The sequence below is a fragment of the Rhinatrema bivittatum genome, chromosome 5, assembly GCF_901001135.1.
Source record: "Rhinatrema bivittatum chromosome 5, aRhiBiv1.1, whole genome shotgun sequence".
Lineage (NCBI taxonomy): Eukaryota > Metazoa > Chordata > Amphibia > Gymnophiona > Rhinatrematidae > Rhinatrema > Rhinatrema bivittatum.
Genome location: NC_042619.1, coordinates 278112794 through 278130656, shown reverse-complemented (window position 1 = coordinate 278130656; position 17863 = coordinate 278112794). Strand labels below are relative to the sequence as shown.

Genomic DNA, 17863 nt, shown 5'->3' with positions numbered 1-17863 from the left:
AGGGGTCATTTGTGGGCCTGCCCAATGTAGGGGTGCTTTGGTACATCCCACTTCTCTGGACTGATCTGGGATATGAACAGGAAAAGAAAATTGGTTCTTACCTGCTAATTTTTGTTCCTGAAGTACCACAGATCAGTCCAGAGACCCAGCCCCTTAATGTTCTCAAGACTGTTATGGCATATCCATGTTCTGGCATGCTTACTAGGAAGAACTGTCAGAATGTATATAGACAATACCTAAAGAAGTTTGCCAGGTTGTGGTTAGACCTTTGGGTTGATTTGTGTTTTTTCTGTTGGGGGGGCTCCAAACATTAGGTTTGGCGTTTGCCCTCATTTAGGGAGTTGTTGAGGAGTTGTTAATCTATAGTTGGCTTGGGTACAGGTCAATACTGAGGGACTGCAGATGGCACTCTCAGTTGCAGTGCCTCAAAGCTTTTAGTTCTCTGCCTCCATCTGCTGGTAGGGATGGCAATGGCTTTGGATTTATGCACTATAACAGTAAATTTGAAACAACCATGCAGGCAGACATGTATGTGTGTATGCCGGCTTGAGCCAAAGGATGCATATATACGCGTATATGCGCACATGGTATAAAAGAGGCTGCATGCGCGTACATGTGTGCACAATTTTAGATGGACAAGTACATGTGCACGCAAATGCTGCCTCTACCATGTAAGTAGGGGGATTTTAGTAGACATGCAAGCTGACACAATTATCAGTTTATCAGTTCATTCCCGGGTCACCCAGGTAAGGGATAGGACTTCCTAACACCCCTCTAGTTAAATAGCTTCCTTTTTACCCTGTTAACACCAACCCTTAAAACGCCACTGACTAGCTGAGATTTTTTTTATTTTATTACATACACGCCATCCATAGCAGTAGTAAAGTTACACAGCAGGGGACCCTGGTGTGCACTTGTGCATGTAAATACTTTTGTGCATATTCCATATTCCATGTTAAAGTCCCAGAATGCCCATGTCCTGCCTACTCCCTGCCCCTTTTTGCAACTTATTTCTGCACACACCTGGGGGATATGCACTTACATGGGTGGCTTTTAAAATATGCTTGGCACACACCAGCCGGACATACTTGTGTATCTCCCAGTTTAGGTGCAGGCTGGGTTTTTAAAATTCACCTAATACTTTGTAAAATTTTCCCATATGTGCTTACATTTTCATTAAAATCTCATGTATACCAAATAGGTGTAATTTGTGCAGGGTAGATTTGATGTGATAATTTTTAAACTGAACAAATACTTTGAAAATTGGTGTAACTTATGTGCATATTTGCAACACAAGTTATGCAGGATGTTTGAAAACTACCCTCTGTGACGCATCTGGGCAATAGGGATGTGAATCGTGTGCCCTATCGTCTTAACGATTGAAATCGTCTGGCAGGAGAAGAAAATCGTGTTTGGCACGATTTTTTAGTTTAAAAATCGTTAAAAATCATTTTTTCCGATTAGTGCGCACTAACTGAAAATGATACAATTTGACACTTTTCAGGTCAGTTAAGGTCAGTTTAGGAATGAATATGTATTCCTATTGGCTGCTCTCTTATTTATTCATGTTACCAAGATTCCCACTGACAGTATATGGGGGATGGGAAATGGAAACAGTTGGTAGCTTGACAAAACAAGTAATGTGATCAGTCAATGTGACTAGAACTTGTGCCCTAACCCTGATACCAGGGGTGTTGTGATCTTCCTGCACACAGTGCCCTATCCCTATTAATACCAGGAATGTTGTGATCTTCCTGCACACAGTGCCCTATCCCTATTAATACCAGGAGTGTTGTGATCTTCCTGCACACAGTGCCCTAACCCTGACACCAGGGGTGTTGTGATCTTCCTGCACACAGTGCCCTATCCCTATTAATACCAGGAGTGTTGTGATCTTCCTGCACACAGTGCCCTATCCCTATTAATACCAGGAGTGTTGTGATCTTCCTCCACACTGTGCCCTAACCCTGACACCAGGGGTGTTGTGATCTTCCTCACACCAAACAAAAGCAACACACAAGCAGAGAAGCCCTTCTTATAAAGCTGAGCTAGTGAGTTAAGTAGGAGGAAAAGTAAACATACTGGTGGCCAGTGTGGCTACTTAAAAAATACACTTACCAACAATCAATTACCACATATATTTGAACTGTGTAGTTCCAGCCAGGACCACCTTTCTAAAATGCACAGTGATTGGCAAATTCAACATGCACTAGCATTTCACGTGCCTGCTATCAAAAATAATAAACAAACAAGTTCTAGTCACATGAATGATGATCATCACATTACTTTTTTTGTCAAGCTTCCAACTGTTTCCATTTCACATCCCCCCAACCATTACCTCAGTGGGAACCTTGGTAACATCAATAGATAAGAGGGCAGCCAGCCAATAGGAATACATATTCATTCCTAACTGACCTTCACTGACCTGGAAAGTGTCAATTTGTATCATTTTCTGTTAGTGCGCACTAACGGGAGTTAGTGCGCTAACTCCCGTTAGTGCGCACTAACACGATTTAACGATTTTTAACGATAAATCGTTAGAATTTCTATTGTATTGTGTTCTATAATGATTTAAGACGATATTAACATTATCGGACGATAATTTTAATCGTTGAAAAACGATTCACATCCCTACTGGGCAACACTCTCACTCGGGTCCGGCATTCCCCTCAGCCCCAATTCCTTTTCTCCTGGTCTCAAGTCCCCTTGGCAGCCCTCCACCCACTTAAAGTCCTCTGGCCGTGCCCTAGGCTTCCGCTGCCCCAGCAGCGCTTGTGCACATCTTAGAAACGTGCCAGTAGCAAGCTCTCCCAAACAGTACAAAAAATACAGTTTTTGTCAAAATAGTCTGTATTAGCAAGCAAAACAATTGTCTTCCAATTCCCACTACAAAAACTCCCTGTGGATTTCAAAACACTTCCCTTTCACAGGGACACAGAAACAAAACACCAGCTTGGTGTTGGGTTCGAGGCACGGTGTGGACTCTTAGTCGCTGTGGCGATGACTTCTCCCACAGGGAGGGTCCCCGTGGGGAACCACAGCAATAGTCTAGACTCAGAGAGCAGACACTGGAGATGGAAAACTTTATTGTACTGCTGTACATAGATGGTAATAGTGCAGTGAGAAATGGCACTGAAGTCCAGCAAGGTGCCAATACGCTCAGACAGTCTCAGATGAAGAAGTCTCACCCAGATGTACAAGGTTGGTAGTGTTCCGCAGAGAGGGATAAGGCAAACCTGGTGGAAATGGAGAGCTGGAACATAGAGGTACTCACTGAAGAGTAGTTCAGGAATCCTTCTGGTAGATGCTAAAGATGGGACCCGAGGTCCGTGGTGCAGTATACTCTGAGCTGGAAAGGCCATTGAAGAGCGAGTACCTGGAAGTGCAGTTAATCCTGAAATGAGAAGAGAGACCCCCGAGGAGCAGTTGTCTGTGTTAGTAGAAGAAACCCCAAAGGGTATTTGGAAGCGAGAGGCCCCTGTGGAGCAGGTGCCCAGAGCTTCCACAGGAGTGAGATACCCCAGAGGGTAGTGAGGAATCTAAGCGTGCAGCTTAGAAGTGTTCAGAGTAGCTAAACCAAAGTCCTTGCTATCTCGTTCGTTAGGAGCAGAGCAGAGGCTTAAATACCCGGAGGTATTGATGACATGCGGTGGGAACGCCCCCGAGGTTCCCACCATGATGTGTAGATAAGCATACGCAGCATGCGTGCATGCGCCCCATGAGGCCACGAGAAGGAGCATGGTGGTCGGGAAAGCCCATGCTGAGTTGGAGACACCAAGGGTTTCGGCACTCGGCACCAGTGGAAGCCATCTTACCCATGGAGGAGGAGAAGGGTAGAAAAGAGGTGAGGCAGAGCGGTCGCAGCCATCTGCAACCGACGGATGCAATACTTGGCTTCTCAGCCATCCGCAACTGCCCTGCTGGGGAGTTGCACAACACGTCCCAACTCTCCTCTGTTTTACCGCAGGACACGGTTTTCCCATTCTTTTCATAACAAAACAAAACAAATAGTAATATACCCACAAAAGCCCCAAAAATCCTCTTTAAATGGTGCCACTGATGCAATTTCCATCTCTGAATCAGAGGTTTCCATAATAGGGACTTCTGTCTCCATTTCTTCCTCCTTCTCCTCCGAGGAGCTCAGCTTTTGTGGCCAGTCGAACCATTCTGGCACACCCTCCTGCTCTATAATCATGGGCTCAGGTGTGTGTGAGCTATCAGTGCTTTCCTCAGCTGCAGAATCAGCCTGCTCTCTCCCCCACTGGCTGAGCTGTTCCTCTAAGAACATAAGAACATGCCATACTGGGTCAGACCAAGGGTCCATCAAGCCCAGCATCCTGTTTCCAACAGTGGCCAATCCAGGCCATAAGAACCTGGCAAGTACCCAAAAACTAAGTCTATTCCATGCTATTGTTGCTTGTAATAGCAGCGGCTATTTTCTAAGTCAGCTTAATTAATAGCAGGTAATGGACTTCTCCTCCAAGAACTTATCCAATCCTTTTTTAAACACAGCTACACTAACTGCACTAACCACATCCTCTGCAACAAATTCCAGAGTATAATTGGGCATTGAGTGAAAAAGAAATTTCTCTGATTAGTTTTAAATGTGCCACATGCTAACTTCATGGAGAGCACCCTAGTCTTTCTACTATCCGAAAGAGTAAATAACGATTGTCATCTACCCGTTCTAGACCTCTCATGATTTTAAACACCTCTATCATATCCCACCTGAGCCGTCTCTTCTCCAAGCTTAAAAGTCCTAATCTCTTTAGTCTTTCCTCATAGGGGAGCTGTTCTATTCACCTTATCATTTTGGTAGCCCTTCTCTGTACTTTCTCCATCGCAATTATATCTTTTTTGAGATGTAGCAACCAGAATTGTACACAGTATTCAAGGTGCAGTCTCACCATGGAGTGATGCAGAGGCATTATGACATTTCCGTTTTATTCACCATTCCCTTTCTAATAATTCCAAACATTCTGTTTGCTTTTTTGACTGCCGCAGCACACTGAACCGATGATTTCAATGTGTTATCCACTAAGACGCCTAGATCTCTTTCTTGGGTGGTAGCTCCTAATATGGAACCTAACATTGTGTAACTATAGCATGGGTTATTTTTCCCTACATGCATCACCTTGCATTTATCCACATTAAATTTCATCTGCCATTTGGATGCCCAATTTTCCAGTCTCAGAAGGTCTTCCTGCAATTTATCACAATCTGCTTGTGATTTAACTACTCTGAACAATTTTGTATCATCTACAAATCTGATTACCTCAGTTGTCATATTTCTTTCCAGATCATTTATAAATATATTGAAAAGTACGGGTCCCAATACAGATCCCTGAGGCACTCCACTGCACACTCCCTTCCACTGAGAAAATTGTCCATTTAATCCTACTCTCTGTTTCCTGTCTTTTAACCAGTTTGTAATCCACGAAAAGACATCGCCACCTATCCCATGACTTTTTACATTTCCTAGAAGTCTCTCATGAGGAACTTTGTCAAACACCTTCTGAAAATCCAAATATACTACATCTACCAGTTCACCTTTATCTACATGTTTATTAACTCCTTCAAAAAAGTGAAGCAGATTTGTGAGGCAAGACTTGCCTTATAGAAACATAGAAACATAGAAATGATGGCAGAAGAAGACCAAATGGCCCATCCAGTCTGCCCAGCAAGCTTCACACATTTTTTCTCTCATACTTATCTGTTTCTCTTAGCACTTGGTTCTATTTCCCTTCCACCCCCACCTTTAATGTAGAGAGCAGTGATGGAGCTGCATCCAAGTGAAATATCTAGCTTGATTAGTTAGGGGTAGTAGCCGCCGCAATAAGCAAGCTACACCCATGCTTATTTGTTTTACCCAGACTATGTTGTACAGCCCTTATCGGTTGTTTTTCTTCTCCCCTGCCAATAAGCAAGCTTCTCCCCTGCCAATAAGCAAGCTACACCCATGCTTATTTGTTTTACCCAGACTATGTTATACAGCCCTTATTGGTTGTTTTTCTTCTCCCCTGTCGTTGAAGCAGGGAGCTATGCTGGATATGCGTGAAGTATCAGTTTTCTTTTTTTTCTCCCCTGCCGTTGAAGCAGAGAGCTATGCTGGATATGCGTGAAGTATCAGTCTTCTCCCATGCTGTTGAAGCAGAGAGCCATACTGGATATGCATCGAAAGTGAAGTATCAGGCACATTTGGTTTGGGGTAGTAACCGCCGTAACAAGCCAGCTACTCCCCGCTTTGTGAGTGTGAACCCTCTTTTCTTCTCCCCTGCCGTTGAAGCAGAGAACTATGCTGTATATGCATTGAAAGTGAAGTATCAGGCTTTGTTCCATTAAACCATGTCTTTCTATATGTTCTGTGATTTTGATATTTAGAACACTTTCCACTATTTTTCCTGGCACTGAAGTCAGGCTAACTGGTCTGTAGTTTCCTGGATTGCACCTGGAGCCCATTTTAAATATTGGGGTTAAATTAGCCACTCTCCAGTCTTCAGGTACAATGGATGATTTTAATGATAGATTACAAATTTTTACTAATAGGTCTGAAATTTCATTTTTTAGTTCCTTCATAACCCTGGGGCGTATAACATCTGGTCCAGGTGATTTACTATTCTTCAGTTTGTCAATCAGGCCTACCACATCTTCTAGGTTCACCGTGATTTGGTTCAGTCCATCTGAATCATTACCCATGAAAACCTTCTCTGATATGGGTATCTCCCCAATATCCTCTTCAGTAAACATTGAAGCAAAAAAATAATTTAATCTTTCTGCGATGGCCTTATCTTCTCTAATTGCCCCTTTAACCCCTCGATCATCTAACGGTCCAACTGACTCCCTCACAGGCTTTCTGCTTTGGATATATTTAAAAAAGTTTTACTGTGAGATTTTACCTCTATGGCCAGCTTCTTTTCAAATTCTCTCTTAGCCTGTCTTATCAATGTCTTACATTTAACTTGCCAACGCTTATGCATTATCCTATTTTCTTCTGTTGGATCCTTCTTCCAATTTTTGAATGAAGATCTTTTGGCTAAAATAGCCTCTTTCACCTCCCCTTTTAACCACGCCGGTGATCGTATTGCCTTCTTTCCAACATTCTTAATGTGTGGAATACATCTGGACTGTGCTTCTAGGATGGTATTTTTTAACAATGACCACGCCACTTGCACACATCTTACCTTTGTAGCTGCTCCTTTCATTTTTTTTCCTAACTATTTACTGTCCCCTTTCCAGTCATTAATTCAAATGTAATCATATTATGATCACTATTGCCAAGTGGCCCCACCACCGTTACCTCTCTCACCGAATCGTGTGCTCCACTGAGGATTAGATCTAAAATTGCTCCCTCTTGTTGGTTCCTGAACAAATTGCTCCATAAAACTGTCACTTATTCCATCTAGGAACTTTATCTCTCTAGCATGTCCCAATGATACATTTACCCAGTCAATATTGGGGTAATTGAAATCTCCCATTATTACCGCACTACCAATTTGGTTAGCTTCCCTAATTTCTCTTAGCATTTCACTGTCCGTCTCATCATCTTGACGAGGTGGACGGTAGTATACTCCTATCACTATAGTCTTCCCCAACACACAAGGGATTTAGCAAAATTGCTTACCTTGTAATAGGTGTTGTCCCAGGACAGCAGGATGTAGTCCTCACATATGGGTGACATCAGTAATGGAACCCTATGTACGGAAAAACGTCTTTAAAAGTTTCCATGAACCTTTTGACTGGCACCAGATTGCCTACTGAGCATGCCCAGCATGCCATGATATTCCCTGCCACAGGGGTCTCCCTTCAGTCTGTTTTGTAGCAATCAGCATTAGCCAAAAATAAAATAATAAAACGTATCAGACCCAACTCCGCGGGGTGGCGGGTGGGTTTCGTGAGGACTACATCCTGCTGTCCTGGGATAAAGCAAAATTGCTTACCTTGTAATAGGTGTTATCCCAGGACAGCAGGATGTAGTCCTCACATATGGGTGACGTCACCGAACGGAGCCCAGGCGGGAAAGCTTTCTGTCAAAGTTTCTAGAAACTTTTGACTGGCCCTGTGAGGCCACTGAGCATGCTCAGCATGCTATGATATTCTCTGCCACAGGTGTCTCTCTTCAGTCTGTTATATAGCATGAAGCGATAGCAAAAAATAAAATAATAAAAGGTATGAGACCCAACTCCGCGGGGTGGCGGGTGGGTTCTGTGAGGACTACATCCTGCTGTCCTGGGATAACACCTATTACAAGGTAAGCAATTTTGCTTTATCCCAGGACAAGCAGGATGCTAGTCCTCACATATGGGTGAATAGCAAGCTAGAGGCTGAGTCATGTTGTATTGAGGCAATATGGAAGTATTGTTGTTGAATGAGTCAGCCGAGGATTCAAGAACATTGGATGTAGAAGGAGTTGGGATTAAACAGGAAACAAGTTCTTTAAGACAGATTGTCCGTAGGCTGAATCATGTCTTCCTTCCTTGTCTAAGCAATAGTGAGCTGCAAAAGTGTGAAGAGAGGTCCATGTTGCTGCTCTGCATATGTCTAGTATTGGCACTGAACGAAAATGTGCTACTGAAGTTGACATTGCTCTTACTGAATGTGCCTTTACTCGCCCTTGAAGAGGAAGGCCTGCTTGTTCATAGCAGAACTCTATGCAATTCGCTATCCAATTGGATAGGGTATGTTTACCCACTGCTTTACCCGGTTTGTTTGGATCATAAGAAACAAAAAGTTTAGTGGATTTCCTATGGACTGAAGTACGGTTTAAGTAGAAAGCGAGTGTACGTTTACAGTCCAGGGTATGTAAGGCTGTTTCTCCTGGATGGGAATGAGGCCTTGGAAAGAATGTGGGTAAGTTTATGGATTGGTTCAAGTGGAATTCCGTAACCACCTTGGGAAGGAATTTAGGATGTGTACGGAGAACCACTCTGTCATGTAGGAATTTTGTATAAGGTTCGTATGTGACAAGTGCTTGTAACTCACTAACCCTTCTAGCTGAGGTAATAGCTATGAGGAAGATAGTCTTCCATGTGAGAAATTTAAGATTACATGAGTCGATGGGTTCGAAAGGAGAACGCATGAGTCTTGCAAGTACCAAATTCAGGTCCCAGCTTGGGACGGGTTTTCGAATTGGTGGTTTGAGGTGAGTTAAACCTCTCATAAATCTACTTATGAGAGGTTGTGTAGATATAGGTGCATCTGCTATCTTGTTATGGTAAGCAGATATTGCACTTAAATGTACTCTTACGGATGAAGTCTGAAGATCAGATTCTGAAAGATGGTATAAGTAATCTAAAAGAGAAGTTACGGGGCAAGTGAAAGGATTTATATCCCTTGCTGAGCACCACAAAGTGAATCTCTTCCATTTAGAAGCATAGTTTTTTCGTGTGGAAGGTTTACGTGAAGCTATAAGCACTTGAGATATATGAGATGAAAGATTGAGTGGTTGTAAAATCAAGCTTTCAACATCCATGCTGTCAGTGACAGGGACTGGAGGTTGGGATGTCTCAACCGACCCTGATCTTGAGTAATGAGAGTGGGAGCTACTCCTAGACGAATTGGATCTCTGACTGAGAGGTCTAGAAGTGTGGGAAACCATACTTGTCGAGGCCAATGCGGGGCTATGAGAATCATGGCCCCCCTGTCCTGTTGTAGCTTCACTAGAGTTTTGGTTATGAGCGGTATTGGAGGATACGCGTAAAACAGGCCTGAATTCCAAGGGCGAGCAAAGGCGTCCTTGGCTGGTTGGTTCTTCTGTCTGTGTAAAGAACAGAAGTTGTCCACTTTGTGATTCAGAGGTGATGCAAAGAGGTCGATTGTCGGTTGACCCCAGCGTTGAAAGATCCTGGTTGCTATGGTAGGATCCAGGGACCATTCGTGCGGTTGGAAATGACGGCTGAGGCGGTCCGCCACTACATTGTGGATGCCTGCCAGATATATGGCTCGTAGAGACATTGAGTGAGTCAGGGCCCAGCCCCATATCTGTGCAGCTTCTTGACAAAGGAGATACGAGCCCGTACCTCCCTGTTTGTTGATGTACCACATGGCTACTGTATTGTCTGTCTGAATGAGAACAGTCTTGCGCGAAAGGCAATCCTGGAACGCATGCAGTGCGTAACGTATCGCTCGAAGTTCCAGAAAATTGATTTGGTATGTTGCTTCGAGTTTTGTCCAGGTTCCTTGTGTGTGGAGATTGTCTATATGAGCTCCCCATCCCAAGGTGGAGGCATCCGTAGTTAAAGTAGTCTGTGGGACCGGTTGTTGGAAAGGTAGGCCTTTGCACAGGTTGTCCCTGTTGGTCCACCAAAGTAGAGACAATCTTAGTTGGTGGGTCACTTGAATTGGATAGTGTAATGGTTGAATTGCTTGGATCCATTGTGACCTTAAAGTCCATTGAGTTACTCTCATGGCTAGTCTTGCCATAGGGGTAACATGAACTGTTGATGCCATGTGACCTAACAGAATCAGAAACTGATGAGCTGTGGTTTGCGTCCGTAAGGAAATGGACCTCGCTAACTGAATAAGGGTTTCCGCCCGTTCTATGGGTAGAATGGCCCTTGCGAGGTTTGTGTTCAACTCTGCTCCTATGAATTGAAGCATTTGAGTTGGAGTGAGATGTGATTTTTGATAATTGACGAGAAATCCCATGGAGTGAAGTAGAGCAATTGTCCGGTTGAGAGAAGTTATTGCTCCTTGTTGAGATGGACTCCTTATGAGCCAGTCGTCTAGATATGGAAAAACATGGACACCTTCTTTGTGTAAGTGTCCTGCTATTACTGGTAGACATTTGGTGAAGACTCTGGGAGCAGATGCTAGTCCAAAAGGGAGAACTCTGTATTGGTAATGTTGAGGACCCACTGTGAAGCGCAGGTATTTGCGATGAGGGGGGTATATCGGAATGTGAGCATAAGTGTCTTGAGGATCCAGAGAACAAAGCCAATCCTTTGCTTGAAGAAGTGGAAGTATGGTACCTAGAGAAACCATCCTGAACTTTTCCTTCTTTAGAAATTTGTTGAGATTTCTTAGGTCTAGGATGGGACGTAGGCCTCCTGTTTTCTTTGGAATGAGGAAATATTTGGAGTAGAATCCCCTTCCCTTCTGCTTCCGAGGCACTGGTTGAATGGCCTTGGATTTCAGAAGGGTGGATAATTCTGTTTGTAATTGATGAAGTTGAGATCTTTGTTGTTGGCATGATGTTGGTGGAAATTCTGGAGGAATTGAAGTGAAATTTAGTTTGTAACCTCGGGCAACTATTGAAAGAACCCATTGATCTGAGGTTATGTTTTGCCAATTTTCGTGAAAAAGGGATATTCTGCCTCCAACTGGTAGGTTTGGTTTGGGATTGCAAGGTTGAGTCTGTTCTCTGGTGTAATCCTCAAAAGCCTGTTGCAGGCCCTGTTTGCGCAGGTGGTTGTGGGCGGGCAGGTCTGGGTTGTCTGGCTTGAGAACGCTGAGTTGGCCTAGTTGATCTACCTCTATTTGTTGGTTGGTAGTACCTGCGTGGTCTGTAGTAAGAGCGTCTTACATCTCTTCGTGGAGGACGACGAGAAGGTTGACTAGCAGGTTCTTGTGGGGTCTGAGACAGTTGTTTCAGTGTCTCCGTGTGGTCTTTGAGTTGTTGAACCGCTTCCTGAATTTTATCTCCAAAGAGATTGTCGCCAAGACAGGGAAGGTCAACAAGCTTATCCTGAACCTCAAGTCTGAGGTCAGATGCCTTGAGCCAGGCCCACCGGCGAGCAGTGATTCCTGCTGCTGCTGTTCTTGAAGCAGTTTCGAAGTTATCATAAACTGCTCTTACTTCATGTTTGCCCGCTTCAAGTCCTTTTGATATAATTTCTTGAGCAGGTTCTTGGAATTGAGATGGTAAGGAAGTAACGAATTGTTCCATCTCTTTCCAGAGATTTCTTTGATGTTGAGTTATATAGAGTTGATATGCAGAGATTTTTGTACTCAGCATGGAACTCTGGTAAATCTTTTTACCTAATGTGTCCAGAAACCTGTGCTCCCTGCCTGGTGGGATGGAGGAGTGTGGACGCACACTTTTAGACTTCTTCTGTGCTGATTCCACAACGACAGATTGATGGGGCAATTGTTGTTTATGATACCCCGGAGCTGGTTGAACAATGTAAGTAGTTTCTACTCTTTTGTTTACAGCAGGTATGGAAGCTGGGTGTTCCCAGATTCTTTTTTGAAGTTCCAGTAACACCTCATGTACAGGTATTGCTAGTACCTGTTTGGGTGGATCCACAAACTGTAGTACTTCGAGAGTTTGTGTTCTGGTATCCTCCTCAGCAGCCAATTTAAATGGAATGGAATCAGACATAGTTTGTACGAAGGATGAGAAGGATAGATCTTCCGGAGGTGACTTCTTTCTTCGGTCAGGAGAAGAAGGATTGGACATGAATTCCTCTGAGGAAAATTGAGAGGGTTCATCATCATCCCAGGATTCTTCTGATTCCTCTCTATAAGTTGTTGGAACTGGAGAGGCTTGCAGTCCGGAAGGTCCAGGTTGTGGATCATCGAGGAAAAAATCAGCAGATACCTTCTTTTTTGTAATAGGTGGTAATTTGTCGATGACTTTTTGGTATCTTTGTAGGAGACGATGATAAAAAGCTTCATCGCGGACCTCCTCCAATGGAATAGGTTGCTGCAGAGATGCAGTCGTTTGATTCGTCGATGGAATTTGAAAAATCATCGATGTAGATTGAGTCAGTACTCTCGGTGTAGTGGTTATAGTATCCGCCGAGGATCTTGATGGAAAAGGTGTTGTTGTCATCGGTGTTATCACCGGCATCGATGATGTAGGTATCGGCATCGATGGTATAGTCATCGGCATCGATGGTATAGCCATCGGCATCGATGTTGAGGACATCGGCATCGATGCTGGAGGCATCGGCATCGATACTGAGGGTATCGGCATCGATATCGAGGGTATCGGCATCGACTCCGAGGTCGGCATCGACAGGCCTGTCGGGAGTTGTTGCTCTTGAAGAGCTTGGAAAACAGCTTGTTTAATCAGTGCAGACAATTCAAGCTGTGGTGTGAGCGAAGGAGCCGATGGTGTATGCGATGGTATTGCAACGACCATCGATGACGGTGTTGGTGTCGGTGGCGGCGAAGGCCCAATCACCGGCGTCTCTTGGTTTTTAGACCGCTTTGGCATCGACTCGTCCTGGGACAGTGTTTCGGAGGATGATCGATGGCGATGGCGATGTTTAGTTTTGGAGCGTTCTGTTGACGTGGCAGAACGTACAGAAGATGGCGAGGATGAACGGTCCCCCGATCCATCCGGACGCGGTTTTTTAAGGAGGATTTTCTTCGTAGCTCCAGCCGGAGACGATGCTTTTGAGGAAGAAGGAATTAGTTGAAGAGAAAAAAGGTGTTCCATCTTCTCTTGTCTGGCCTTTCTTCCCTTGACCGTCATTTCAGCACATTTTTCACAGGAATTAACATCATGTTGTTTCCCGAGGCACATTACACACTCCGAATGGGGATCAGTAATAGACATAGTTCTATTACAGACCGGACATTTTTTAAAACCGGTCGCCATTTTCGATCGACGGCCGTCGATGAAACGAACGTGTGAAAAAATTTTCAGCCGAAAATTGTGAAACAGACAGTACTCACCAGCCGGCGAGGCAGAGAACTTCCCGTGACAGAGAATATATAGAAAAAATTGACTTTTAGTCAAAACGATATTCCCAACGGTAGGGCTATCGGTCCGCGGTGCGAACGGCAGCGTGGAAAAATGAAGACTGAAGAGAGACACCTGTGGCAGAGAATATCATAGCATGCTGAGCATGCTCAGTGGCCTCACAGGGCCAGTCAAAAGTTTCTAGAAACTTTGACAGAAAGCTTTCCCGCCTGGGCTCCGTTCGGTGACGTCACCCATATGTGAGGACTAGCATCCTGCTTGTCCTGGGATAACAGCTTGTTTAATCAGTGCAGACAATTCAAGCTGTGGTGTGAGCGAAGGAGCCGATGGTGTATGCGATGGTATTGCAACGACCATCGATGACGGTGTTGGTGTCGGTGGCGGCGAAGGCCCAATCACCGGCGTCTCTTGGTTTTTAGACCGCTTTGGCATCGACTCGTCCTGGGACAGTGTTTCGGAGGATGATCGATGGCGATGGCGATGTTTAGTTTTGGAGCGTTCTGTTGACGTGGCAGAACGTACAGAAGATGGCGAGGATGAACGGTCCCCCGATCCATCCGGACGCGGTTTTTTAAGGAGGATTTTCTTCGTAGCTCCAGCCGGAGACGATGCTTTTGAGGAAGAAGGAATTAGTTGAAGAGAAAAAAGGTGTTCCATCTTCTCTTGTCTGGCCTTTCTTCCCTTGACCGTCATTTCAGCACATTTTTCACAGGAATTAACATCATGTTGTTTCCCGAGGCACATTACACACTCCGAATGGGGATCAGTAATAGACATAGTTCTATTACAGACCGGACATTTTTTAAAACCGGTCGCCATTTTCGATCGACGGCCGTCGATGAAACGAACGTGTGAAAAAATTTTCAGCCGAAAATTGTGAAACAGACAGTACTCACCAGCCGGCGAGGCAGAGAACTTCCCGTGACAGAGAATATATAGAAAAAATTGACTTTTAGTCAAAACGATATTCCCAACGGTAGGGCTATCGGTCCGCGGTGCGAACGGCAGCGCGGAAAAATGAAGACTGAAGAGAGACACCTGTGGCAGAGAATATCATAGCATGCTGAGCATGCTCAGTGGCCTCACAGGGCCAGTCAAAAGTTTCTAGAAACTTTGACAGAAAGCTTTCCCGCCTGGGCTCCGTTCGGTGACGTCACCCATATGTGAGGACTAGCATCCTGCTTGTCCTGGGATAACACCTATTACAAGGTAAGCAATTTTGCTTTATCCCAGGACAAGCAGGATGCTAGTCCTCACATATGGGTGATTAGCAAGCTAGAGGCTGAGTCATTGTGTATTGAGCAACAGTGACGTATTGTTGAAATGAATCAGCCGAAGATCACAGCAGGTTGGTTGTAGAAGGAGTTGGGATTAAACTGGAAACAAGTTCTTTAAGACAGATTGTCCATAGGCTGAATCTTGTCTGCCTTCCTTGTCTAAATAGTAGTGAGCTGCAAAGGTGTGAAGAGAACTCCATGTTGCTGCTTTACAAATGTCCAGAATAGGTACAGAGCGAAGGTGTGCCACTGAGGTTGACATTGCTCTGACTGAGTGTGCTTTTACTCGCCCTTGAAGAGTAAGGCCTGCTTTCTCATAACAAAACTGTATGCAATCTGCTAGCCAGTTGGAGAGAGTATGTTTTCCCACTGCTTTACCTGGCTTATTTGGATCATAGGATACAAATAGCTGACTGGATTTCCTTTGGACTGTTGTGCGGTTTAAATAGAAGGATAGCGCGCGTTTGTAGTCCAAGGTGTGTAAGGCTCTTTCTCCCTGGTTGGAATGAGGCCTAGGAAAGAATGTTGGTAAAACTATGGATTGGTTCAAGTGAAATTCCATGACTACCTTAGGAAGGAATTTGGGATGAGAACGGAGGATCACCCTGTCATGTAAGAACTTTGTAAAAGGTTCGTATGTGACAAGAGCTTGTAGTTCACTGACTCTTCTAGCTGATGTAATGGCTATGAGGAAGACAGTTTTCCATGTAAGATATTTAAGTTCACAGGTATCTATGGGTTCGAAAGGAGAACACATAAGCCTGGCTAATACTACGTGCAGGTCCCATTGTATGCTTGGGGAATGAACTCACTGCTGTTCCTATTAACAAATGATGGTACCTAATCAAATCAATCGGACAACCTTAACACTTCAGTTAATCAGCCAGAGTGACTCACTGCTCTCTTGTTTAACAAATGTTGTACCTATTCAAACCAAATCACACTACCTTAACACCTTTCCAAGATGAGTGCTGAACTTCTCAACCTAGCTTATTTCTAACTTCTGGCTATTTTTTTTTAATATACAAACACTCTAACTTCTGCTTATTAGCTGCCTTACAGACTATTAAAAATAAACACACTAACTACTGCATATTAGCTGCCTTACTGACTATTTAAAAATACAGTCTAACTTCAGTTTATTCTCTGCCTTACTGACTATTAAAAGCACAAACACACTAAATAATATTCCCAAATAGTTAACTTCATCCCAATACTTTAAAAAAAGAAAATTTCCCAAGTAAAACTTACTGATTCCTTTCAGCCACCAGCAAGGTGATCCTCTCCTCTCAGTGCTCCCACTGGATTGAGAGTTGTAGTCTTTTCCCTGCTCCCTGTCACATTTTGCTGCCTAACTTGGCTCTGGGCTCTCCTAGCAGTGATCCAGCCCGGGTTTTCCTACTTTAAAGCAGCTTGCACTTCATCACCCCTCTTACAAAATATGTGGAATATTGTAATATTTACTTTTTAAAGTTTTTATTTTACTTAAAAAGGCTTATTGTCCACTCCTTCCAAACATTTATTCAGTGTGGATTACACTGAATAATATGCATAAAAATAATCAAAATATTATAAAACAATTAGTTAAAAATACAAACAAACACAAACTATAAAAGAATACAATCAAGAAATTTTAAAAAATAGTACAATATTGCTTACCTTTTCCAAATATCTTTTGACAATGTCTGTTGGGATCATAACAAGTGTTCTCATAGCAGATGGACTGACCATCATTGCATGGTGTCCCATCCTGAGAATAGACATCAGGAGGACAAGTAGTTGATGTTCCAGAGCAGTACTCAGCAAGATCACACTCACTAACTGGTACTCTGCAAGGTTGACCTTTATTAATAAACTGGAAATAAACAAAAGTGAGGATAAATGAAGTGAGAATAACAGAGAAATATAGTCATTATGGGGGCAATAATCAAAACTGCCCACATTGGTACAAACCCCATGGATACATTTGCCAGTGAGATGTATATCAATAATCAAAGCAAAAGTCAGCACATGCTTTTGCTTTGAATACTGTCCTCCTGGCCCAGTGGGACTAGGTGACCACCTAGGGCACTGGAAGTGAGCAGGGCACCAAGGGCACCATTTTTCAAATGTGTGAAGGAGTGATTAAAGTGGCAGCATCACACCAATGGAGATTCATTGTGTGACGAGAAACTGATATCTGGTGGAAGAGATAGAGATTTACAATATTGTGGTTCAGGGTGGGTTAAAGGGGAAAGAGAGAGATAATACCATGAGACATAATAAAGTCACTGTCTAGGGTGGTTGCAGACCCTCCTATTAGCATTGCTGCCCCCAGAAAAATTACCCAGAAATTGATTTTGCTTTTTCTGGGCAAAATTTTTTATTAGAAATTATGGGTAAATTTGAATAATTAAACCTACTCATGGAGATCCTCTCTCTACCCCAATAAATATTTAGAAAATATATTGAAAAGCAAAGTGCAGAAAGATACTCATAGAAGCATGAAAAGTATAATATTATTTGTTGTGTCCCCTCACACAAAGTTTTTCAAAACAGATCTGTTCCAGGACAAGTTGATTTTTGATAAGTAGGATTTTATTCTGAAAAAGTAAAAAACCCCTCAGAAATAGATTAAATTGAATTTAATGTTTAATGGATTGATGATTTGAACATGGAACGAATACAATGTGAATATTGTTTGGTTCTTAACAAGATGGTTCCTTTTTCTAGGGGTGTTCATTCGTTTTGAACTTAAATGTAAAACGCAACTTTTTTTTTTTTTTTTAACTTAAAAAAGTGATGAGGCGAAAACGATCGGATTTCCAACTTATTCAACATAGCTATGTTGAATACATTGGAAATCGCGATTGTTGATCCAAAATAAAAATTTAAACCCCTCACCCTCCTTAATCCCCCCCCAAGACTTACCACAACTCCCTGGTGACCCAACGCG

At 43.4% G+C, this 17863-nt stretch overlaps 1 protein-coding gene across 1 annotated transcript in view; it reads right to left on the bottom strand.

The window, feature by feature from the left end:
• LOC115092766 (disintegrin and metalloproteinase domain-containing protein 9-like) overlaps nucleotides 1–17863 on the bottom strand; it is a 653043-nt gene that overhangs the window by 248513 nt on the left and 386667 nt on the right. Inside the window, exon 7 of the mRNA XM_029604070.1 lies at nucleotides 16588–16783. Within this exon, the coding sequence (XP_029459930.1) occupies nucleotides 16588–16783 (196 nt within the window). The remainder of the gene's footprint in view (nucleotides 1–16587; nucleotides 16784–17863) is intronic.